Source organism: Harpegnathos saltator, unplaced genomic scaffold (assembly GCF_003227715.2).
Source record: "Harpegnathos saltator strain DR-91 unplaced genomic scaffold, Hsal_v8.6 scaffold250, whole genome shotgun sequence".
Classification (NCBI taxonomy): Eukaryota; Metazoa; Arthropoda; class Insecta; order Hymenoptera; family Formicidae; genus Harpegnathos; species Harpegnathos saltator.
In genome coordinates this window covers 774,360-799,070 of record NW_020230040.1, presented here as the reverse complement: position 1 = coordinate 799,070, position 24,711 = coordinate 774,360, and the positions used below count along the sequence as shown (strand labels likewise).

The window sequence follows — 24,711 nt, the reverse complement described above, 5'->3', positions numbered from 1 at the left end:
ACAGAAATTTAGGCCCAGTTCCACAACTTGCTTTAAACGGAGTTTAAAGCTAAACGAATGGTTAAAAGCAATAGTATATGCGCATATACTATTGCTTTTAACCATTGGTTTAGCTTTAAACTCCGTTTAAAGCAAGTTGTGGAACTGGGCCTTAATAGTGAACTGTGTCGACACAGAGGATTAATCGAACTTCAGGATCGAGAACGTGAAACATCGAGAAGTTTGTCGACAAAAGAAAAAGTAATTATTTCGTCAATCGATCATCATTCATATAACTGTTTCCGGCGGTGGCGTTGGTGAAGCCGTTCTATTAGACGCCTGGAACTAAGATTGAGAGAGAAGAGAGAGAGAGAGATTGTTTCCGGCCGTGGGAATGGCACGGTGATGATGATAAAAGTTTGATCTCGTCGTTGATTTATGTAGAATTTCGTTGGAAATCACCGACGAGCATCCGCAGATCATCTCACCAGAACATGTGTGTCCACCGTGCGTCCACTCGCAGCGCTGGAAGATCGTGATTCAGCGACCAAGCGACTTAAGCATGAGCAGCGACGTGTTAGCCTCTTGACACTTGGAGCAACATAAATAAGAGGTAATAGTCGGCGAGTCCAAACTGCGCCCGTTACCGTTGTCGATCGCTCGTTTGCACCCGGACAACCTTAAGTTTGTCTGCAAATGTGATTCTCATCAAGATGTCGAAGAACGCACACTGGCGTGTCTTCACGTGCATCCCGCATCGCGCGGATTACGTCACTGTGCTACGTGTTCAATGAAGTCGATGCGTCTGTTACATTTAGGTACTTTCAGATACTTCACAGCTCACGCTATATTCGTACTGTGCGATTTTATTGAAGTCTACGTTATTTAGCTTCAATATCTTTAAGACCCACATTTTTAAATCTACTTGACCGTATGACACTCAATGACAGTTCAAAAGTTTACAATTTTATGTCCTAAAATTATGCTATTCTTTCTTATTGCTATTTTCTTCGTATAAAGATATAATTAGAAAATTGTTTGACCTCAAAAATAATGGACACAGAGAAGTCTTCTATGATATAACACTCAATTTACTTATATTTATTTGGAAATCACAGTTAAAATTAATACCAGAGAAAGATGAGAAAGGAGTTAAACGTAGAGGAAAGATACATAATACTTGGTGTTGTTTACACTGAATATCGTGTGGAAGTGACCAGGAATGTGGAAAGTCTGATCAGCGTCAAGACTAATGCAATTAGTTTACCCCAGTCTAGACTCTATCCAATTAGATCGGAAAAATAAGAACAGTGGATGACACAGTCATCTCCTTTGCTGTACTCAAAATACTTTCACTGCCATTAACTCTGCTAGTTTTTCCATGTCAAAATATATTTATAGTTAATTCTGTATAGAAAATGCAGTGGTTTGTGTTATTTTTGTTTATACAGTGGATAATGTGGGGTGCATCTGAGGATCCACCAGGTGCAATGGAAGGTGAACCGCCTGAGACTGTGGTGCATACAAAAGAGAAATGTGAACAAAATAAAAATCAATTAGAGTCCCTCAAAGAAATCATGATGAGAAGTCAACAAACTTTAAAAAAGAAGGAGGAGGAAGTACAGGTAACACATATTACTCTTTCTTAAATTATGAAGTTATAAGTTATGGAGAAGTATAGATTTGCAAAAGATTAAGTAACATTATTTGAAAATAAATAGATTTTTCATCTTTTGCTTAGGAATATGCACGAAAATTGTCAAAAATCAAATCTCGAGCCAAGCTGTCACGTCGTAGTAAAGAAGGATCTTCATCATCTAAAGACACAGTGCATTCACCTAAGACTGAATCTGTAGCAATAGACACAACAGACGATGCTATTGATGATATAAGCCAAGCGAAAACCCCAAAGGCAAAGTCTTCTTTACTTCAGCGAAAATTAGCAGAGAATAGGAAAGTGTTTGAGCAACGTAACAAGGAATTAACAGAGACTAAACGGGCAGTGGAAGAAAAAGTTGAAGCTATCAGGCAACAGCTGGAAGAAACAAATTTGGTATCAGCGGAAATATATAGAGATCAACTACCTGTCACACCAGTTAGACCTCTTATGGTAACATCAGATGTAAGTTTCTTGTCAATTTGATAAAACTTGATGTGCATGAAATAAAATTTGATAAAATTGGTCGTACTACTTAATTTCTCAATCTTTTAAGATCATGTCACCGATTCAAATCCAAAATATTCAAGAAAAGGAAAATAAAATTATGGAACTGGGTAACAAAATTCTCGAGTTAGAAGCAACTATTATGGATCTTCAAGAAAATTTAAAGGAGAAAGATTCTGTAATTGATTCCAAAACAAAAGCGGTCACTCTTATGTCTGCGGATCTTTCGAAGAAGGGAAAAACAACGTTAGACACTCTCGAAGATACGAAAGACGAAATGCGGACGATGCAGGAAAATTTTGTCCTGATAGAGACTTCTCTAAAAAATAAAAATGCCAATCTGTTGGAACAACTGCAGGAAAGAGATAATAGAATCTCGGAGTTGGAGCATACGATCAACAGGTAACATATTGGACAACAATATGGAACTAAATAATAACTATATCTCATACCAAAATATTAACAAGACCAAAAATACTACAAAAAACTACAAACGATTCTGAATCGAGGTACAGTAGTGAATTTTTTTTATTTTAAAGTCAGATTCACAAGTTCAAAAAGGCCTGTTTTGTATGTCTTAGGTTTGAGGAGCAACTGAAAGAACAGAAAATAGCTGAATCAGCAAGTGCTGATTTCTCACGTTCCACTATGGACACCTTAGCGGAAACCAAAGACGCAATGAAATCAATGCAGGAAAATTTTGTTCTTATCGAATCTTCACTGAAGTTAAAGAATGACAACCTTCTTCAGCAATTAGGGGAGTACGAAATGAAATTGGCGGAAGCCAAAGAGAGAATATTTCAACTAGAGTCGGGCACTGGTATAGTGACAGCTCCAGCAGTTGAGGATCTACAGTTTAGAATAGAGAGATTGGAACAGAGTAACCGACTACTTTTGGACGAGAAGTACGAACTGCAGAAAAATATCGCTGAAATGCAAGACCAAATCATCGCTAGCAGATCGGCTTACGATAGTAGTGAAAAAGATAATAGAATAGCGGAGCTCGAAAATTTAATAGAGGAACTCAAACAATCAAACAAACTGGAAGCAGAATCGAAGACTGAGTTGAGTAAGCAAGTCGCTGAATTAACATTCAAAAGCGAGGAATATTCCAACAAAAACGCCGTTCTTGAGAAGCAAATACACGAACTTGAAGCAGAGAAGAACGAAATCGCAGGAAGATTATCAGACGAACGAACGAAGCCCAGAGAAGACGATAAAGTGATAAAGTTAACGAAGGAATTGGAGGATCTTAATAAAAGTATGATCAAATTGAAGGCCCAACACAGAAGCAAAGTAAAAAATTTGCAGAAGCAATTGGAGAACTTCAAAATGGTGAGGAATTGTTGAAACGTGGACGTCTTTAGATATTGATGTTCAATAATTTAAGACGGAATTTAAATTTCATATAGTTCATACGACGACGTTAATGGTATTTTGTGCTTCGGTGCATGCACTATTATTATATTTACGTAAGTAGTAACAGTAATCATGTCTTGTACAGATGTCCGATACAAATGCGGAACTCGTTAGACTGGGCAACCAGGTGGCATTACTTGAGGAGGAGAAAGGTAACCTTCAGCTGAGTCTGGTAGACTTTGACGAGCTTAAAGGTAGGAACCAGGACAAACGTTTTATCGCCGGCGTTTCCGTTGTCCTAGTTATATTACTGAATTTTCAATGCGATCTATGTTGACATTTGTACCGGAATAGCCTTTTCCACAGCTTCGTTTTCTCCACTACGAAAAGCATTTGTTCTAGTCGTAATTACGTGTACATAGTCTCGCGATAAAATATACAGATCCACGCGCTGCAATGTGCGAGGAGGCTATAAGGACAACTTGTATCGATTTTATTGATTGCGACCGAGCACAGACGGCGAAATGTTGTCCAATCGCGCGTTTTATTCACGGATCGTCGAGAGAAAACTTGGAGAACGATGCTTCTTGAGGTCACGCTGATTTATGGTGATGGAATCTCTTCACTCGGCTACTTAGTCTTTTATGCTGTAATTGCCGAAACGAAATTTTCATTAATTAACGAAATTTTCATTAATATCTTGATAATTTTTCAATTATCGAATATAACATGGTACCTACTTTACTTGTCAAAGTTTGCTGCACACTTATTCGTAGAGATAGAAGATTTATATCCTTAGTACCTGTTGCCTATACAGTTGCTCGTCACACATTATCTTACATTAATCGACACAATCGATTAATTTGCATGTATTGCGACAACGATATTGAGTATTTTCTTTTTGGACATCTTTGTTTGTAATTACGCCACCATATGCCATCGTCGTTACGCGGCTTAAATGGGTTGAGCGTTGACCAGCAATACTTTGCGCGTAATTTGACTAACTTTTGATTGGCATACACGATGCACCAACGATCGAACACAGTCATATGAAATGAACCAGTCCCTGCCTTTTATATTTACATGCTTCTTGCTTCGAATGAATAAGAAAAGAGGATCTTCCTGTAAATAAAATTCTCTCCAAAGTGGCATATGCCATCAGCAGATTTATATTTTTGAAGAGATATCGGAAGAATCATGTTACGGCAGAGCCATCGTGCCTTTGTTTACATTAATATACATGGAGGGATATTCTCTGAATATAATCACTTGGGGACAAGCTGCGCGTTACTTCAACAAATCAGAGTCTGCTGTTGGTTTCTAATCCTCTACTGTCCCAGGACGGTAATCTTGTTTAACGGGGCAATTCCTCAATTGTACAAAGAGAGCGATTTGAACGACTCGGGGAGCCGGTGTGACTAGCACTTAACAACTGCTTGCTTTAAGCTTACTGTAAATTGAAATGGAGTTTCGCACATACGTTATTGGCAAATTATACGATCTGCACAGCCTCGGCAGGAGATTGGCAAGAACGTGTCGCTGATCTTGAAAATAAGGTCTCCTCTCAGACAAATGAGATACAGATGCATATTAATGCAATCGCCACCTTAGAGAAGCAAGAGTTAGATCTAATGCAAGGTAATTCGTCACATCAAGTTGTCCAGTCGCGTAGGGTAAGACGTACAGCTGTTGACCACTCAGGTAGCTTCTTCATTGTTTCAGTTGACCATTTTAACTTATTTTATTTACTTTCATTTCATCCCGAGATATGAGAACTGATTTGAAATCTGCGATTCGCTGTTTCGTTTCTCTCACCAGTAATCAATGGCAGAGTCACGCGTATCACAAATCAGCATCGACGTGTGCAGCAATGCACAGTTTTAATGACCGAGGAAATAATCCCGCTCCTCTTTTGTTATTGTTAATTATTAATGTATCAATTATATACAACAACAGCGTTAATAGCTCTACCTCTAGTCCTATATGCGTTAAATAAAATTGTCTGTATCGGATATTAAGGATCAAAGAACACGTTCATGACACGGAGTAGGCTTGCAAACAGTGCATGTTTCCTTTCAGAACTTTACACGGTAAAGCAGGAAGTTTCGGCCTTAGAAGCCGAGAACGCGGAGTCTGAAAATCTCAGAGTGACGGCGGAGATGAAGGTCGTCGAGCTGGAGGAGCAGCTGGAAGCCGCGCGCAAGGAACAGAGCGATAATAAATTCGAATCTCTATCGGAGGCCGAATACAGCGAGCTCCTGAAGAAGATCGACGCCCTGACGCAAGAGAATTCGGAATTGTACAGTAAGTTGGGCAAGATCGAGGAGAAAGGCGCGTCGGACACCGGCTCTACGGAATCCTTCGAGGCTATCCAAGTGAACGACAGAAACGATCTGCTGAAGAAGATCGAGGACCTGGAGCAGAAGAACAACGAGCTGACGCTCAAGTTAACAAAGCTGGAGGAGAAGGAGGGCTCGCACGCTGGCTCCACGGAGTCCTTCGAGACCATCAACGACACAGATCGCAGCGAGTTACTGAAGAAAATCGAGCAACTTACCCAGGAGAACAGCGATCTGACTGTGAAGTTGAGCAGGGTCGAGGAGAAGGGGTCATCCGACACGGGCTCTACGGAGTCCTTCGAGCGGATCCCGGAGCATAACGAGAGCACGACGAAGATAGAATTGCTTACCCAGGAAAATCACGAGCTCGTCATCAAGCTCACGAAACTGGAGGAACAGTTGAGCCAGATGGAGAGCAGCGCTCAGCCGGACGTCCCTAAAAAGGTTGATGACACCTTAGATACACTTCGACAAGAGAATGACTATTTGATGGAGGAGATCTCCAAATTGAGAGGACAGATAGAGGAGCTCGCGAGGGAGAACAGCAGGTTACAGGATCACATGGAAAAGCTGACAGCAGAGACGTCTCAGGTTCCTGAGATGATAAAGACGATGGAATATGCTCCTCAGGTTGAGACCTTAGTGGGGAAACAGGAAATCTCTGAGAAGGAACTGGCGCAATCGCGGGAAGTAGAACAGTCGATCAACGTGACATCATGCGTGACCGATGACACAAAGTCTCAGATCGCGGCGTTGGAGAAGGAGAACGCGCGAATGATTGCGGTAATTGCACAACTTGAGGAATATATCGACAACCAGAAGGAAGAGCTAAGCAAAGCGAGCAGCGAGAAAGAGCAGCTGAACCTTAAGTTGGAACACATGGCTTGCGACGATTTCGCCAGGGAGAGACTGGAGTTGATCGATAAGCTGGAGAAGCTGAATCGGGAGAAAGAGAGCGTTGCCCAGGAGAGGCATGATTTGCACGAAGAAATCAGCACGCTCTTGCAGAAGTCGTCCGACGAGATCTCGGAGATGCGAAAGGCGGAGGAGGCCTCCTGTCAAGAGTCGCAGGCTGCGATCGTAGCGTCCCTGGAGAGAGAGGTGGAGAACAGTAGAGTGCTAGTGGCGGACTACAGAAACCAAATAGAAGAGATGAACATGAAGATACAGAGCATGGAGACGGAGTTGCAGGAGAAAGCTCGGCAGTTGACAGAGCACGAAGCGTCGAGTTCGAAGCTGACAAGCTTGGAACAGGAGTTGAGAGACGGGTTCGTCACCATAGAGGAGTGGAAGTTCAAGTATGACGACATGGAAGTGAAGATGCGAGCATTGGAGGAAAGTAAGACATCGATAGAGGAAGCGTTTAGAGCGTTGAACAGTAACAACAAAGAATTGCTGGAGACGATGAAGGAAAACGACGCAGCTGCCGCCACAACGCAAGAACGACTTCAGAGCACGATAGGATCGCTCGAAACGAGGCTGCAGGACGAAGTGGCGAATCTGAGCGCGAAAGAACGTGAGATCGCGGACTTGAAGGCAGTGATTGAGAGCAAAGATGAAGAATTGCACGCTAAATACACGCAGCTGCAAAACGAGATGATCGCCATCGACAGTTTGCAAGACGAGTTGAACAACTGCAAGATGAAGCTGAAAGAGAACGAGGCTGCCTTGTCGATATCGCTCGAGGAGATTGCGAAGCTCAATATCGTAATAAAAAAGAAGGAAGAGGAGACACAATCCCTGAAAAACATCATCAGTGAAATGAGTCAAGTGTCTGAGCAGTCTAAGCCTTTAGCGGAGTTTAATGAGATGTTGGAGAACTTGCGAAGTGTGGAAACAAATTACACCGAATTGCAAGCCAAGCATGAAAACGTTCTGAAAGCGAACGAGGATCTATCTCGACAGATCGAAGATATGTCCAGGCGCGATGAGGACTTGAAGAATGAGCTGATGAAGAAGGAACAAGAAATCGCTGATCTGTTCGTAGCCAAGGAGGACATGGCCGCACAAATCGAGGAGATTGCAAGTCACAAGACTGAAGTTGAGAAGAGGAACTGGGAGCTACAGGCGATCCTGGACAATCAAACTGCGTATACCGAGAAGGTGCAATCAGACCTGACTAACGAGTACAAGCAGATGGAGCAGCTGAAGATTAAGCACACGGAGGATATAGCAATGCTGAATCGCAGATTGGAGGACGTCATCGAGGACTTGACCGCTAAAATACAGGAGAACGAAGCCTTGAAAAGCGAACTGGAACAGAAAGAGGAACTGCTCGGCAAAAATGTCAGCGAGGAAGCGAGGACCGTCTTGGAGGGCAAAGTCGCCGAACTGGGGCAGAAGCTGTCGGATTCGGAAAACAAGCTGCAGGCGCAATCCGAGAAGATGAAGAAGATCGTGGCAACATTCAACAAGAAGAAGGTAGCGTGCCAAGAGCTCGAGGCGCGCGTCGCCGAGTTGGAGGAGAAATGGACGACGGAGAAAGACGAAAAGGAGATGAAGAACAAGAAGATACAGGAGGTGGAGAACTCCATGCGGGAGAAGGACAACAAAATCGCCGACTTGGAGGGCAAGTTGCTGCAAGCGAAGAACGACACGGCGGAAGCTCACGCGAACTCGGAGAAGCTCGCGAAGGAGTCGAGTAGCCTGAGGGAAAAGATGTCCGTGCTAATGGAGCAGATCGCAGAGATGGGCGATGAGATCGAGAAGCAGCGCGCGGAGATCGATCAGCTTCGTCAGCAAGTGGAGACCGAGAGGATGGCGAACGAAGACGTTGTCAGGCAATACGATCATTACAAGGAAACCGAGAGCCAGGAGAATGAGCGCAAACAAGTGGTTCTGGACGAGGTGAAGGAAGAGGCGCGGGAACTCAGCGTGCGCATGCAAGTAATGGAGAACGAGTACGTGGAGCAGCTGGCGCTGATAAAGAATCTACAGGCGGAGAACGGCCTCCTGTTGTCCAAGCAGACGCAGATCAACGAAAAGTTGGAGAACGCCGAGAAGGAGTCGGAAGAACGTCGTGTGCTGATCGAGCAGTTGCAGAAGAAGATACCGGCCACGGTGACCGTGGCTGTCCAGACACCGGAAGATGAAGCGAGAGAGAGCGATGCGCGGGACCCGCAACGTTGCGACCACTCCGAGCAGTGCCAGAACCTGGTGCAAGCGTTGGAGACGCGTCTCCAGGAGCGCCAGGCGGAGATCGAGAATCTGAACAACGAACTGGCTAATTCGTACGACAATATCCTGCTGCTTCACGACAAATCTTTGAGGTACAACGATATAATGATGCAGACGGCCCAGGAGCGCTTCAATCAGTCGCTCATGGATCAAACGAACACGTTGCAGCAAGAGATCGATTCGTTGAAGACAGAGAAGACCATGAGCGAACAGAGAGTGTCGGAGTTGGAGGCCGAGTTGAACGAGTACAGACACAGGAGTGCGGAGAGCAGAGTCGAAGTCTTTGAACCAGCCGAGACGTCTACCGCAGAGGACCAACGTCAGCAGGAACGGGACGATACTCCGCAACTATTTGACGCTTCGAAAGTCTTCGGCGCTGCCGTCTCTTCGAGTGTTGACACCTCGGACACTTCATCCAATGAGATTTCGCGGCTGCGGACTCTACTGAGCGAGAGGGAGGCCGAGTGTGCCCAGCACATGAAAGAAATCGATCTTCTGCGGAAGAGTATCGAGGAGGAGAGATCGTTCGTGCAGAAGTTACAGGCTCAGTGCGACGACCAAATGGCACACTGGAAGAACCGGCTGGAGGACGTGCAAGACGAGCTCAAGCGAATGGAGCGTCTGCATTCGGAGAAGATAGATTCGTTGAATGCGGAACTGAGCAAGACGACGCTTCAGGCGGACGAACTGAAATCGTCGCAGGAGATGTACCATGGCGCACAAGCTGAGTCCGAAAGACTACAGCAGATCGTAAGTGAGAAGAGCGCGCAGGTTGAGTCGTTGCTTGCTGAACTAGGCACCATGAAACAACAGTTGAAGGAGTACTCGCTGCATGAGGACGTAGAAGCTAGCTTACGCACGGAGATCTCGCTCAAGGACACCGACATCATCGCATTGCAAACGGAATTGACCTCCACGAGGCAGGCTATGGAGGCGTTAACGGCGGAGCGAGATCAGCAAAGTCGCGCCTTGGAATCATACAAACTTCAGGTTGATCAGCTGGAGGCAGAAGCGAGGAACGTCAATGACAGCGACCTGATACGAGAGTTGGAGCAGCGTGTCTCCGCCGTTACCACGGAGAGGGACTTGCTGCAGTTGCAAGTGAACGATCTGACGCGATCCTTGGAGGAACTGCAGGAATCGCTGGCGACTCAGCGTAACCTGCAAGTCAACCTGGAAAATGCATTGCGCGAGAAGGATCAGGCGCAAGAGCTTGTTGCGAATCTCTCGCGCGCCTTGGAGGATTCGCAGCGAAATCTTCAGGAGTCGAGAGCGCTCGAGAAGAGCGCGAAGGAACCCGCCTTTGTCGAGAAGTCGGCCGTGCAACAAGAGTCGGAACAAGTCCCGCAACCTGCGGAGGAACCGATCGTCCATCAAGAATCGGCCCAAGTTCCCGCTGAGGAGGAGGCAACAGAGAAACAGGAGACTCTGTTCGACGTAGATTTGAAATGGGACGACGGTTCGTCCGAGAAACTCAATGTCGACGAGGAATCCTGGGGTTGGAGCGCAGAGGACGCCCAACTGACCGGCGACCAGCATCTCGGCGGTGCGATGACGTTGTTTCCAGACGCCGAGGTGCGCCTACGCGCTCAAGTGGGAGACCTGCAGGATAGAATCAAGGATCTTGAAACGCAGAACAGCAAGATTGCAGAAGAGAACAAGGCGGCGCAGGTGAAGAGCGGCAAGCTGGTGAAGAAGCTGAAAGAGTACAAAGTGCAAATGGAGAGCTTGCAGCAGCAGTTGAAGACTCAGAAGCAAGCTGACAGCTTCTTCGATCTGGACACGGCTATCGAAGAGGAGCTGAAAACCCAGATCGCCAGTCTGGAGAAAGCTCTCAATGATATCAAGGAGGAGAAGAAGAGCATCGTTGCTGAGAAAGAGGCCTTGCTGAAGCGACTCGATGTGGTGGTATCGGCCAACGAAAGATACATGGAGATGAAAGAGAGGCAGGATATGGAAGTCGAAGTATTGCGTATTCAAAACAAGGAACTGGGTAACAAAGTGCAGTCCTTAGAATGGCGGTTGCAGGAGAACGCGACTGACGCGGAGGAGGAAGCTGTCTCTCCGCAGTGTGAAGTCCAGCAAGTCGACACATCACGTCGTGAGGTCGACACCATTGTCGCACACGGTCAGCGCCAGAAGAGGTCGACTGACTCTGTTGATGATCTGGAAGCGATGTCGAGCAAATACAAGGAAGAGATAGACGACCTGAAAGACGAGCTGGAGGCGCTCGCTGCGGAAAACGAGCAGTTACAGCACTTCTTGGAGGAGCAGAAGGCGACGATGACGAACTTGGAGCTGAAAGCGGCTGGTAACATCGGAGAGTTCACGGAGAAACTCGAAATCTTGAACAATCAGCACGCTCAGTCGCAGAGCGCTCTAAACAGAAGCAAGGAGGAGTACGATATGCTCAGGAAGCAGTACGAGCAGAGCCTGATGGACGCGAATGACCAAGTGGCGGCGATGCGACAAAATAGCGAGCTCCTGAAGATCGAGTTTTCAGAGAAGGTGGAAAAATTGGAGTCGAAGGTGAGCAGTCTGCAGAAAGCCTTGGAAGAGAAGGAGGCCTTGGAAAGCAGGGTCAGTGCCCTGACGAGTTCAGAAGAGAAATTGTCGACCATCAACGTGTCCCTCATGATGGTCACGGACCTGCTCAACGCCCGAGTGCAAGAAGTCGCCAGTCTGAAGCAAGAGCTTGTGAACCAATACCTGGAGAAGCAAAAGTCCGAAGCGGTGTTGCAATCGGGGGTGCAGAACCTAACGAGAGAATTGACCGAGAGGAAACAGGAGTTGGCAGCCTTGAAACAAACATGCAGCGACAAGGAGCGTGAGTTGTTGCAGCAGAGAAGCATGGAGACTGTAAGCGCTATTGTCAGCGAGGCTACTCAGGAACTGGTCCAGAAGCACGCGATCGAGATCGAAGGAAAGGACAAGGAGCTGCGTGATCTAGCAGAGAAATTGACGAAGTTGCAGTCTACGGTGAACGAGTACAGTTCGAAGTTGCAAGACAAGGCGACTTACATGGAAACGCAACATCAGCAAATCGCGTATTTGAAGGAGGATCTGACTGAGCGAGACTCGATAATAGCGAGCACAAAGGCCGACGCTGATTCGATGAGCGAAAAGTTGCGAGAGAAACAGGAGGAGTTGATGCGACGCGACGAGGAGCGTTCAAAACTCACAACAGAATTGGAGAGATGTATGATGGACATCCAGCACTTGCAAAACCGACTGAATGCTACAGAAGCGACCACGTCTGACTTACAGGAGTGTCATTCGCGTATTTACAGTCTGCAGCAACAGGTTAAAGACTTGCTCTCGGAAAAGGAGTCGATTTTGTTGGAATACGGTCAGGATACGAAGACGTTTCGAGTGTACGTGGAGGACAGCAAGCAGCAGATCGACGCGTTGAAGCACGATCTGCAGGAGAAGACCGAGCAATTACACCACTTGAACGTGCAGTTGTGCACGAAGGAGAACGAACTCGAGGGAATCAGGAACACGATAATCGATAAGGACTCCCTGCTGGATATCATGAGCCAAGAGCTGGACAAGAAGCGAGCCGAACTGGAGAAGCTGCGCAACACTCCAAGTTCCAACGAGCAGCCGCAAAGCTCCAAGATGATCGATGGTCTTCCTGTCTTCAGGATGGGCAACGACGACGACACGGAGCTGCAAAAGACCGTAGACGAGCTGAAGGCGCAGATGGAGGCCAAGCAGCAAGAGCTGGAGCACCTCAAGTACGTTCTCAGCGAGAATACATATCCCGCGATCATCCAGCAGATGCAAGACAGAATTAATTGCTTGTACAACGAGAAGGCGACGTTGGAGACCTCCTTGCGAACGACCACGCAGACCTTGACGGAGAAGCAGGAACAGGTGCATCTGTTGACGCAGCGCATCAACGGCCAGAACCAGGAGCACATTTCCAAGGAGGAGGCCAGTATACTTCCTAGAGATCGCAGGTCCGCGCACGATCAGGAGGAGATTGTACGGCTGCAGAACGAGCTGCACGCCAAGGAGCAGGAGATCAACGAGCTGAAGTATGTAATAGCCGAGAAAGATTCGCAGTTATGCCTCCAGGCCAGCATGGAGCCGCAATCGGACGAGTTTGAGCTGCGCGAGACAGTCCAGAGGCTGACCGGAGAATTGTACGGTAAAGAGCAGGAAGTGCAGACATTGAAGGCGACTATTGCGGAGCTGCAGGAGGAGTTGTCGCGCCTTCGAGATCTCGAGAGGCTTTCTGAGGAAAGCAGGAGCGCCATCGAGAGACTAAACTCGGAGAAGGAGCAGATACGCATCGAGGCCGAGGAGTTCTTGAATAGTGAGCTCCGGAGGAAAGAAGCGGAGATCGGCGAAATCAACGGCAGAAAGCAACGGCTGTCGGAGGAGAACCACCAGCTACTGACGGAGCTCCGGTCGAAGGACAGCGACGTGGAAAACCTGAAGACGCAGTTGACACAGTTGCGGGACGACTGGAGCGGCAGATTACAGCAGAAAGAGAATGAACTGATGCAGATGACTGACGATCTGACGGAGAAGGAGCGAAGACTGGCCGAGCTGAGCATCACCAAGGACACTATGTTTCACAACCTGAAGATGCAGATCAACGAGAAAGAAACACGCATAGAGGAGCTCTTGGCGTTGTCCACGGAGGAAGAGAAACAGCTGAGCGAGCTGAGGCAAACTCTCATGACCAAGGAGACGGACTTGAAGACACTGAAGGAGCTGTTGGAGCAGAAGGTGAGCGAATACGAGTTAATACAGCACGCCTTGAAGAAGGACGTGTCCGTTATCGAGGCTGCGACTTCGAAGAGCCCGGAAATCGCTCAGGCAGCCGTCAACAAGGACGCCACTTCGAACGAGTTGGACCTCGCGCTGTACATGCTTCATCAGAGAGACGTCAGGTGCGAGGAGCTGACCCACGAGCTGATGCAATTGCTCGAGGAACGCGACACGTTGCAACTGCGATTGTCCAATGCCATTCGGGTGAACGAAGAACTCAGGAGAACGAGCAGCAGCAGCAGCATCGAGGCGAGCCCGACGAAAGACTCGACGCCGGCCCCATTGACGATAATCGAACCTGTTGTGGAGCAACCATCGCCTTCCAAGTCTGAAGGCCCGGTCGAGATCGCGAAGGAGGCCATCGATGACCCGATTGAAGACAAGGAAGCTCTTGCTCTTAAGTAAGTGAAGTTTGTTCTAGTTGTCGTAAGACTGCAGCTTACCCTATCGCGATCCGCGTAATCCTCTAGCTGTACACAAGCAGAAAATGATATTTAGCACTAAACATTTCACCTCAATTTTCATTCATGCCATGCAAGAATCATACTTCACGCTATCAGAGACTCGGAATTTTTTAGTTACACCTAATGCTAAAAATATGACGCGAGTACGATCTTTTTTACACGTAGTATGTAGCTTAAAAAGCACTTAAAGAGGATCAAAGCGAAGTTAACATTCTCGCATCGACACCCGATTTGGCAGTTGAAACTCTCTATCGAGCTACTAAGTTCTCCACTCCACTCCAGTCGATCCACTTCGTTCACCCATCGATGCAATTGGCGACTCTCGACCATTCCGAACGGATGCATACACAAGTCTTAATTGAGATCTGATTGCTTCGTAAATCGATTAGAAGTGTCATTGTCTCGTCGGCCGGTAGAAATCGAAAGGTTCCTTCGTATTTCGCTCATTGAAATATCCCCCCGTCGCGCACGTTCGATGTCGAAGAGCGGAAATATTCTAGAGTTCCTCGGCACATTATCCAACAAACGCTTCGATCTTGCTTCGATTGTAAGCCGCTTGCAGGTAGTTATAAGCTAGTACCCCCCTTTAGATTGTCGCAGTTGCATTCGGTCAGCCACACGAAGGACGTACGATTAAAGGACGAGCGGGAGCTAAGACATACACAACAAATGTCCTTGTTAGCGCACAGGGACGTTTTAAGCACGTTGCCACCCGAAGCAGCCGCGAGGCTTGTCAACGCTAATTACACACTCTGTAGGTATCAATCGATGCGCGGGGAACAGTCGAGGAACGCGCTCTATTAGCGTTCCGAATTACGTTAATTCTAACTATGCGAATCGACATTTGCTTCCAGCTCGAGATGTTCGGAGTCAGTCGAGCGTCCTCCTGAATTGGTTGTGGGGCAAGAGGTAATTATTTTTGAAAAGAAAAAGAACAAAGAAGATTTTTCTATACCCTGTTAATTATGTAAGACCTCGAATGATGACTTTTGATTCAATGATTCCTTGATCTCACAGGCTCACAGTATCGCGATCTCTTTGTATTTTAGTGTTACGGTTCTCCAGTGAGCTTTTCTTACCATTATCCTTGATCCTTTCAGTTTGATAGTTGTTTATAGTTCTCCTTGGCGTTCTCTCCACAGATTTTCCCTCGTGTCCTTGACTAATCGAGTCAAGTTGATGTGCTCTGTACAATCACGCTTCTTTGTATTCATCTGTTTTGAAATATTGAAATCTGCAAAGTTTCTTTTGTATATGTAGTATATATTTTTTTTCTCCTACGAATGTGATGCGGTCGACATTATCGCGCGAAATATGTTTTTAGCACGCCGAAGATAGTGCACATGTGATGAACGAACAGCGAGAGTGAAACGGCCATTCGTTTTGCCTTCTGGATACATTCCTGCCAAGTGCCAACTGCCAAGACTTATACCCGCAGTTATCCGTGTGTAGTTGGAACTCGTCGTGCATTTTTTCAGGCAGAAGTCGTTTGAGCTTGAAGGCCCACAGTCGCGACGAATTTTACTCGTGAAGGTGCGTGGCGTGACGGAAGAAGGCGTCGAAGGAAGAGATATTTTTCAAATCACATGTACAGATTGTAGGTAGTGTTCTTTCTCGGAAAAGTCGCTCCTCTTCGGGAAAGAAGAGAATACGAGGAGCAGACTTACATGTATTATAATGTTATATAGCTGATGTGTACAAGAATACAGTGAAACGTAAAATGTTGCCTTAGGTAATGATGTGTAATTTCCGTGTATTTCTTGTTTATTTTATTTTCTGACTAAATTGTCGATAGCTGTGGCATGCATCGAGAGATAACTTTGAAACACCGCTTTGCAAAAACGAATGCACGGGCATAGATATTCCATCGGTTTGTTAACTAAAATATTTACGTGTCTTGCAAATTATCTGCGATTGTCTTCCGGCTTGTTGGTGCAATTATTGTTAAAATCACTACCATTATTTTTATTATTGCTTGTACATCCAAGGGAAGCCGTGCAAGACGAATCATGAGTAACCCAGAGGTATAATCCGCGGTAATCGTAAATTATTCGATTGTTCTATTTCCATAAAAAAATTTTGTACAGAGAAAGAAAGAGAAGCATAAATAAAGAGATAAAATGGCAAGGAAATGCTTTACTCAAGTTCCATCATTCTCCGTCTGACCGACTCGTCTGACACACGATACTTGGAATCAGCGAAACAGCTTCCGATGGAATTGCGAATTTGTCCCAGACAAATGCGCATTTCTAAACACATTCCTGCGTGAGACTACTCGTGATCTACACAGTGGATCTACAAACATTTATATCGCTGTGATTGTAGGACTATTTAGATTGTCAGCAATCTAGACTTACTTATCATGAAAAGTCGGTGATATTAACGCCCCAGTAATTACATGATATGCTACGCTACTTCATAGTTCGTAAAAAAGTAAAAAAGAAAGGAGAGACAATGAGAGTAAGAATGTACAATAGAAATAATAAGATAAAATAAGAATAGTAATAATATTTTTCTATCTGCGAACTACAGGATTGCACCGGTCGTTATAATTCCGAGATAGTAACAAAACCAACTCCGTGTGCACTCTCGTTCGTATTAGCGGAATTAATTCGTGCAGAGAGATTTATTCTTTAGCATAAGAGCGTTACCCTCTACCAATGCGTCGTTTTTTTTTTTTTATCTACAATTGTTCTCCGCGAGCAGGGCTGCTTGTGATTGTGCAAACCTGATTTTTTCAACTTGTGCAACGTGTACAAAGAGAACAGTGCGACGGCTAAGAGCGCGAAAGCTCAGAACTAGATCGCGGCATGCGTATCCAAATATGCGTCAGCAGCAATTTCGTTCGTGTGCGCGTACGCCATGGGATTATCGTCCATCCAGCAGACCCACGTGCAGTTCCACAATATCGGACTCGCCCTCACATCGATAATCCTGTTGTTCGGTAGCAGCATAGTTGACCTATGTTGCAACAGAACTTCCTGTAATTCCTTCGCGACCAAAGGTTCCTGTTTGATGATGTTTATCATCTCGCAAGGGTCTCTTTCCAGATCGAAGAGACACGGCGCTAACTGTGTGTCGCATTGAACCTGTAAGCAGCGTGAATGACACTTTTGTCCCGATCGCACCATAAAGATACTTGAGGAAGAACGTCAATTGTTCGCGTGCAGATATTATTCGGTGTAAACTTTTGAAACACACGAGGAGATAAAATTTCGAATTGCAAAATCGTCTCCTCTCCGATTCCTCGACAATCCTACCTTCTCCTCTTCCGTAACGTTGCAGTGGACTTCCGCTTGTTGCCTTAATTCCAGCATCTTCGCAGAAGTAAGTGCGACATTATTGTTACCAGGCAATGAGGCAATGGCAATTCCCACTTTGCTGTTCAGCACTGTCTCAGGCGAATACGGTGGTCGTTGCTCGGAGGAATTTCTCCCGCTGTCTCCTACCCAGTCGTTATTCTTTTTACTTTCACCGCGCACGTACTTGTATTTGCCTATACGAATGGCTTCAGAGTCGCAAATATCGTCGATGTTTATCAACACCTCTTTCCTCGGGCTGCAATCACCGTATACGATTGTTTCCCACATGTCCAAGCCATCAATAGTGCCAATTTCTTCCTTGTTTCCACCTGTAAGCAAGATTTCATTAATGTCTCATCAACAGCGATCGAGGAGCGATTTGTAACTAACCGGCGGCGGATAACAAAGTGGGCAACCAATCGGTTACGTGCATTAAGTGGTACGAGACTCGCTCACGTTTCTTGATTAAAGGGCTCCAAATTGCAGCTGCTCCTCGCACGCCGCCTTCCCAAAGAGTCTTTTTTATCTGTAAGTATCCCAGATAGAAAGAGAGAAAGAGAGAGAAGAAAGGGAAAGAGAGAGAGAGAGAGAGAGAGAGAGAGAGAGAGAGAGAGAGAGTTTCATTTGCATTACAGCTTGAAACAAGTTTAGATGATCGAAGTTTTTTCGTCACAGCGAATACTTACTCCTCGAAAAGGATAATTACTGCCGCCATTGGACAGGAAACCAGAGGTAGGTGCACCGTTATCAGACATAAAGAGAATGATACTGTTACTCAACATGTTGCGATTTTTCAAGGCTTCCACAACTTTGCCGACGCTCTCATCCAATTTAGAAACCACGGCTATAAACAGTAATATTAGAAAATAAACCATTTAGCTTGAGGCATCTGGCAGATTTTATCGCGAAGAAAGAATCATTTGATCTAGCGGGCATCGTCGCTTATTTCATGATATTAAATAAAATTGAGTATTTGTTTTACATATTGCTTTCGTTCTTTTTTAGTAATTTTGAGGTGCAGGCAATGGCAAAACTTCCACTTTCGAGATAAATTAATCGATATTGAGAAACAACACACTGTACCAGCGTAACGCTTTCTTTTTGGATCAATGATGTAGGAGAACTTTTCGATTTCTTCAGGGAGAGCTTGTGGTAATTGATTCGCATTTCCTGCGTGAGGGGCAATTTGAGCCAGATATAAGAACATTGGGTTATCGGTATTGTGAGTATTAATTAAGCGTACTGCTTCGTCAGTGTAGAGATCAACGGAATATTTGCCCATTGTGTCCCACGCGACCGTGAAATTCCGCCTCATGTCCATACCTATATTCAGCGTATACTGAAGAAAAATATTGATAAGTACAATATTTCCAACACATACCACACGCACACACTCTTCCTCTTGGCGCGACATCCTCTTTCAATTGAATAAAAATGACTGCGCATCTTTCCCTTATTGGGAAAGAAAAGATGTGATATTGCTGAAATAGCTTACTGGTTCCGCTGTTTTGTGACTATAGTAATCCTGGAGACCATTCCAGTAACCAAAGTGCGTGTCGAAACCACGGTAAAGCGGTGTGTACTCCATTTTGTAATAACCCAAGTGCCATTTACCCACTATATGTGTTACGTAATTCATATCCTTTAGATACTGAAACAGAATAAAATCAGTCCGGGACATGTTTATTATTGACAACCAGGATGCCGGTTTGCAGTCCAGTTCGCGGAGTGAAGATTTTCGATATACCTGCGGCAGTAACTTCTCTTCTAGTGGGAGTCCACGTGGTTCCGACGGAAATATAGCTTCATGTTGCATACCCAGGTGGATTGGGTACTTTCCAGTTAACAAAGCTGCTCTACTTGGCGTGCACAACGCTGCCACATAATGATTCTTCAAAAGGACTCCGTAATATGCGAGAGCGTCGATATTCGGCGTCGGGATCTGGTTGGAACCATGAAAGCTCACGTCGTTCCAGCCCTGCGAATGACGGCATGAAATTTATTACAGATACCCCTGTGTTTATTACTACGAAGGCCATAATGAATACACTCTGTCGTTAGATTTCGTGGAAGCTCCCTAAGAAAATAAAAAAATCAAAGACATCTTTGATTCGATGATAACACCAGTCAACACTGATTTTATCACAAAAGGAGTGACACATGATTTCGATAGGATATTTCTCGTAGATTACGAATCTGAAATCCAAAATGTTCCATCACGTCACGTTTCTGAAAAAATGGCGTTCAAAATGTGAAAAAAACGGGTTTTTGGCACTTTTCGAACCTCTGTCACAAGGAAACGGGACGTGATACAATGTAAACTGTACGTGGGCTTAAATTAAAGCTTGAACCTTAAACTTTAAATATATGATGCTAGATAACATGTGACGATACTGTGGAGTCGTGTAGCATTGGTTTTTTGACTGGGCGCACGCCAATTTCGATCTCGCGTTTACCAGGTCTGTAAATATGAAACCGGAATTTGCCCATAGATAGCCCTAGCTGTCAATGTAGTAACCGTCAAACCGCGTCATTGGCGCCATTTCCATTTGTTGACATCTGACAAAGATTTTCAACTCACAACAATACAAGTTTCATACAACAGCATAGTTTGTAATAGCGTTGAACATGTCGAATTTTGTGCCTGAAAGCTACGATTTGCGGACAGCATTTATCTTCTGTTACCATTTGAAGAAAACTGCTGCAGAATCGCATCGAATGCTCGTCGAAGCTTACGGTGAGCATGCTCTTGGTAAATCAGTGTGCTTTGAGTGGTTTAAAAAATTAAAACGTGGCGATTTTCACATGAGAAACGAAGAACGTGGAAGACCACCGAAAAGGTTTGAAGACAGCGAATTGCAAGCATTGTTGGATGAGGATGACGCTCAAACGCAACAACAACTCGTGGATCAATTAAATGTGACACGAGAAGCCGTCTCCATACGTTCGAAAGCCATGGGAAAGATCCAGAAGATGGGAAAATGGGTTCCACATGAACTGAATGAAAGACAGCAGGAAAACCGAAAAACCACTTGTGAAATGCTGCTCGCCAGGTACAAAAGAAAGTCATTTCTCCATCGAATTGTGACTGGCGATGAAAAGTGGATATATTTTGAGAATTCTAAGCGTAAAGGATCATGGGTAACTCCAGGCGAACCATCGACATCGACTGCAAGGCCAAATCGCTATGGACGGAAGACAATGCTCTGTGTTTGGTGGAATCAGAAGGGTGTGATCTATTATGAGCTGCTAAAACCTGGCGAAACCGTTCATACTGAACGCTACCGACAACAAATGATCGATTTGAATCAAGCTTTGCGTGAAAAACGACCAGAATATCAAAAAAGGCAACACAAAGTGATTTTGCTTCATGATAATGCACCATCGCACACAGCAAAACTGCTCAAGGAAACGATTGAGGCGTTTAGTTGGGAAATACTTTCGCATGCGGCTTACTCACCAGACTTGCGGCTCCGTCCGATTACTACTTATTTGCATTGATAGGACACGCACTTGCTGAGCAGCGCTTCACTTCTTACGAAAATGTACGAAAATGGCTCAATGACTGGTTTGCCTCAAAAGAGCAACAGTTTTTTTGGTGTGGCATCCACAAATTGTCAGACAGGTGGGAAAAATGTATAGCTAGCGATGGGCAATACTCCGAATAAAATATTTTTTATCATTTTCATACAATAAACGTGTATTTTCTATACAAAAATTCCGGTTTCATATTTACATATCTGGTAACAGTGAACCTATTAGTTGCCCTGTAAAGCTTACTAATCTGATTACCAACAATTTATGTTAACTTTCAATAGCTTTCTTAAATTTTCTTATTTTAAGCTATTTTATCTTATGTTTGCTTACTTGAGACATTCCGTTGTAATCAGATTTACTGTCAAACGCGGAGTCTAAATTAGTGCACGCCTAGTCAAAAAACCAGTTCTACACGATTCCACAGTATTGTTACATGTTATCCAGCATCATATATTTAAAGTTTAAGGTTCAAGCTTTAATTTAACCCCACGTACAGTTTACATTATATCACGTCCCGTTTTGTTGTGACAGAGGTTCAAAAATGCCAAAAATGCGTTTTTTCACATTTTGACCGCCATTTTCTCAAAAATGTGACGTGATGGAACATTTTGGATTTCAGATTCGTAATCTACAGGAAAAATCCTATCGAAATCATGTGTCACTCCTTTTGTGACAAAAAAAAGTCGAAAAATGTAAACTAGTATGATTTTTAAATTCAGACACTCACCAAGTCATCTGCCAAGATAATAATGATATGCGGCTTTTTATGGACACTTTCTTCGGTTGCGCCACTTTCCAAGGTTCCAATAACTCCGACAGGTACCAAGATGACCACGAGACACAGCGTAAAAAGCAGTTGCTTTAGGAGCAGTTTACTCATTGCGAACAACTAAACACATCGCAGTGAACACGAACAATATGCGTGTAAATCACGAAATTTTACGAAAAGTTTTTATATATTTTGTGATTAAATGTAATATGTATATTTTGAAAATAATTCTTTTACAAACGAACGCACAATATTTCACATGTCATATGTATTTAACGAACGCAGCAGTTAATCGTAATTATGTTACTCAGCATAATGATAATGCGTAGTTAATCTATTATTTATGCATAATGCAAATAAAACCAAATTGCTCAAGGTTTTGCTGATAAACAAACATTTATAAGCGCTGGTTAAGCGTGTTATTTAGAATCGCCAAGCTTGAATGAATTAATTTCCATTATATAGGGTGTTAAAAAGGTATGCCGACAAACCTTGAGAGATAATAGAGGACAAGCAACATGAAATAGGAAACTAACGATCGGGAATGCATTGTTGTATGAGATATAAGGTGTTAGTGATTGGTAGAACTGATGCAAAACAAATACGATTTTGCTGATGTTTCTAAGCTAAAACAATTGCCTTATTTTCTACTCGTTTTTAAGCATGATTACCAGAACCCCTACCTCTTTGACTGCATAAATTATCGAGAAAGCCTCTATGTATATATCCGAGGAGAATTTGAATATGCGAACGGCTACGTGAGTTATCTTTTTACACAAGTCAAATATAACGTCACACACGTGTCTTATTGCGCGGTTTAATCTGCGTGACTGCGTCAACGTGCTAAAGCACGTTATAATGCAGATTGTGCTTCATGTTGCGATAAAAACATAAAGCGTTAATAGTAGCATGAAGAACACCAGTTACAGATATTTGTGATACAAAATTTACTTTTTGGAACTTTTTGGAACAACACTTTTGTCCGACGGAGGAACGGCGTAAATAGATTTGAGAGAAGTTATCTCGGTATGTTCAAATGAGGAGTTATTGATCCTCCGAAGGACGCATTTTGAGATAAATCGTTTCTACGAGGCAATTGTTCCGTTGATAAGCCAACAGAGGCGACTTTATAGCCCGAACCTGTCTCACTGATCTAAAAAATTCTTCTCGCGATACGGCGCGAGCTACGTCGTGTCGTATGCAATCTCGACGCATTTCTCTCCTCAATGATGTAACTTATGAGTGTAACTTATGAGTACATTTTATAAAATATACACTCACGAAACGTTTCGAAATTACGTGATTAAACATGTTAAAACAGACGAATTGTTGATACTTTTTTAGGTCAACATTGTTATTATCTGTATGATTACACTCCACATTACGTTGATAAGTCAGAATTCATCAATCGCTCATATCGTCGAATACTCCCGCAGTTAACGTTAAACGTTTCGCTTGGATAAATCGTAGGGGAGTCAAAACCGCAGTAACTATTGTTCAATTAGCGTCTGTTTCGCCAAGCATTCTGCTCGTCCTTCGTACCGAATGCACCCGAATACATGCATTCGAGGTGCTCACCGACCGTAACGATCTTGTCTGACGCGAATGATGCTTGCACATCATTTCAATGTCTTCAAACCGTGTCTCAGAGTTTACTTTGCAGAACACGATCAGCTCATGAGAAAACCAAATTTGTGGATGTAAAAAAAAAAAGTCATCTTTCCGTACGATCGTATCGTAACTGCGTCGCTCGCGTTATTATGCAAACAACGCACGTTTCCGAGCGCGAGCGATAATCCGTTAAACGCGGAATCATACGTAGTTTGGCGTATTTTCACGTACGATTATCACGGCGAAATCCGCGATACTGTTTGACTTATATACTACCATTGGCGTTATCCCGTGTTACTTCCGGGTGGAATTTATACTCAAACGACAGGGATGTCATTAATCTCGTGACGCCTCACATATCGTGATGTTCATTGTCGTTTGTCATCGCGGATTTTTCACTGCGGAATAATCGCGCACGCAGTTGAGACGGTCATGTCCATCAGTATAATTAGTATTCACATGTCTAATTTATTGCCTCTTGCTCGTGGCATCGAGGAACGATAACGTTCATTAAGTATGATTAATAAGGACGCGACTGATTTTCCTTTACAATTAGTGTACATTAGATGCTTGCAAAAGTCTGTCAGATTTTTAAATATATTTATTTAATTAACAGTAAAGAAACCGCGCATACATATTTATTTTAATCAAAATATCCGCCGCCACTATCATCTCTCAGGTGCAATTGTCTGATTCCGGATTGCCGGACTTGCTCGGCATTAGTAAGTCCGTGTACTGGACGAGTCTTGTTGCATCAATCTGAATAAATGAAAATCAGATGGCACAATGTCTGGCGAGTCTGGCGTTTTATTTTTGCAATTTATTTTTCGTTAACAGAAAAAAAACATACAATAGCATAGATGTACTTTGTCGGATTCCATTTTTATCTATAATAAAAACGAGATTACGTTGCTACTTAACATGTCATAAATAAATTTTAAAGTCACGAGTAAGCACTTTCTTAAATTTACGAAACTCCGTAGAAAAAATAATTTAAATTGAAAAACAATTTATTTTAATTAAAAGATAATTTATGAAGCTTCATTAAAAAAAAACTGTCAACTCGCAGAGACTTCCATTTATTTATAATTCGACGATCTTTTGCAAGCACCTAATATTGCCACGTATACATGTGCAATGAAATGCAATTTATTTTGTTGTCTCACATATATGCAACTGATTTAAAAATCCTTATTATTGGGTCAGATTTGTCGTCAAACAAACG

At 44.0% G+C, this 24,711-nt stretch overlaps 2 protein-coding genes across 11 annotated transcripts in view; one reads left to right on the top strand and one right to left on the bottom strand.

Annotated features, from left to right (window-relative positions):
- The first annotated feature begins 84 nt into the window (after positions 1-84).
- Positions 85-16,394, top strand: LOC105191574 (protein lava lamp). 6 transcript variants are annotated; one of them, XM_025299014.1, is made up of 12 exons: positions 85-240; positions 424-592; positions 1,431-1,604; positions 1,721-2,101; positions 2,193-2,545; positions 2,725-3,478; positions 3,648-3,756; positions 5,012-5,140; positions 5,582-14,204; positions 14,858-15,021; positions 15,122-15,176; positions 15,592-16,394. In XM_025299014.1, the coding sequence occupies exons 3-12, from the start codon at positions 1,437-1,439 to the stop codon at positions 15,614-15,616; spliced, it is 10,761 nt and encodes a 3,586-aa protein (XP_025154799.1). In that variant the 5' UTR covers positions 85-240; positions 424-592; positions 1,431-1,436; the 3' UTR covers positions 15,617-16,394. The 6 variants fall into 6 exon arrangements, with proteins under 6 accessions (XP_025154799.1, XP_011153383.1, XP_011153385.1 ...); XM_011155081.3 differs by lacking the exon at positions 85-240 and having other exon boundaries at positions 260-592; positions 3,648-3,714; XM_025299015.1 differs by lacking the exons at positions 85-240; positions 424-592 and adding an exon at positions 602-797.
- Positions 16,248-24,711, bottom strand: part of LOC105191573 (arylsulfatase B) — a 20,534-nt gene continuing 12,070 nt past the window's right edge. For 2 of the 5 annotated variants that reach the window (XM_019845255.2, XM_019845258.2), the window contains exons 2-9: positions 21,834-21,995; positions 19,317-19,547; positions 19,065-19,220; positions 18,653-18,908; positions 18,256-18,413; positions 17,960-18,095; positions 17,528-17,898; positions 16,248-17,356 (exon numbers count right to left, since the gene is read on the bottom strand). In XM_019845255.2, the coding sequence (XP_019700814.1) occupies positions 17,066-17,356; positions 17,528-17,898; positions 17,960-18,095; positions 18,256-18,413; positions 18,653-18,908; positions 19,065-19,220; positions 19,317-19,547; positions 21,834-21,986 (1,752 nt within the window). In that variant the 5' untranslated portion in view covers positions 21,987-21,995 and the 3' untranslated portion in view covers positions 16,248-17,065. The other 3 variants (XM_011155074.3, XM_011155077.3, XM_011155076.3) reach the window with 3 other exon arrangements.

What these genes read in the sequence shown, in the direction of transcription:
- LOC105191574 (XM_019845254.2), top strand. Translation starts at nt 1,398, where the DNA reads ATGCAGTGGTTTGTGTTATTTTTGTTTATACAGTGGATAATGTGGGGT. An exon ending in CTCTTATGGTAACATCAGAT is followed by an intron (nt 2,102 to 2,192) that starts GTAAGTTTCTTG and finishes CAATCTTTTAAG; the next exon opens with ATCATGTCACCGATTCAAAT. An exon ending in CAACGCTAATTACACACTCT is followed by an intron (nt 15,022 to 15,121) that starts GTAGGTATCAAT and finishes ATTTGCTTCCAG; the next exon opens with CTCGAGATGTTCGGAGTCAG.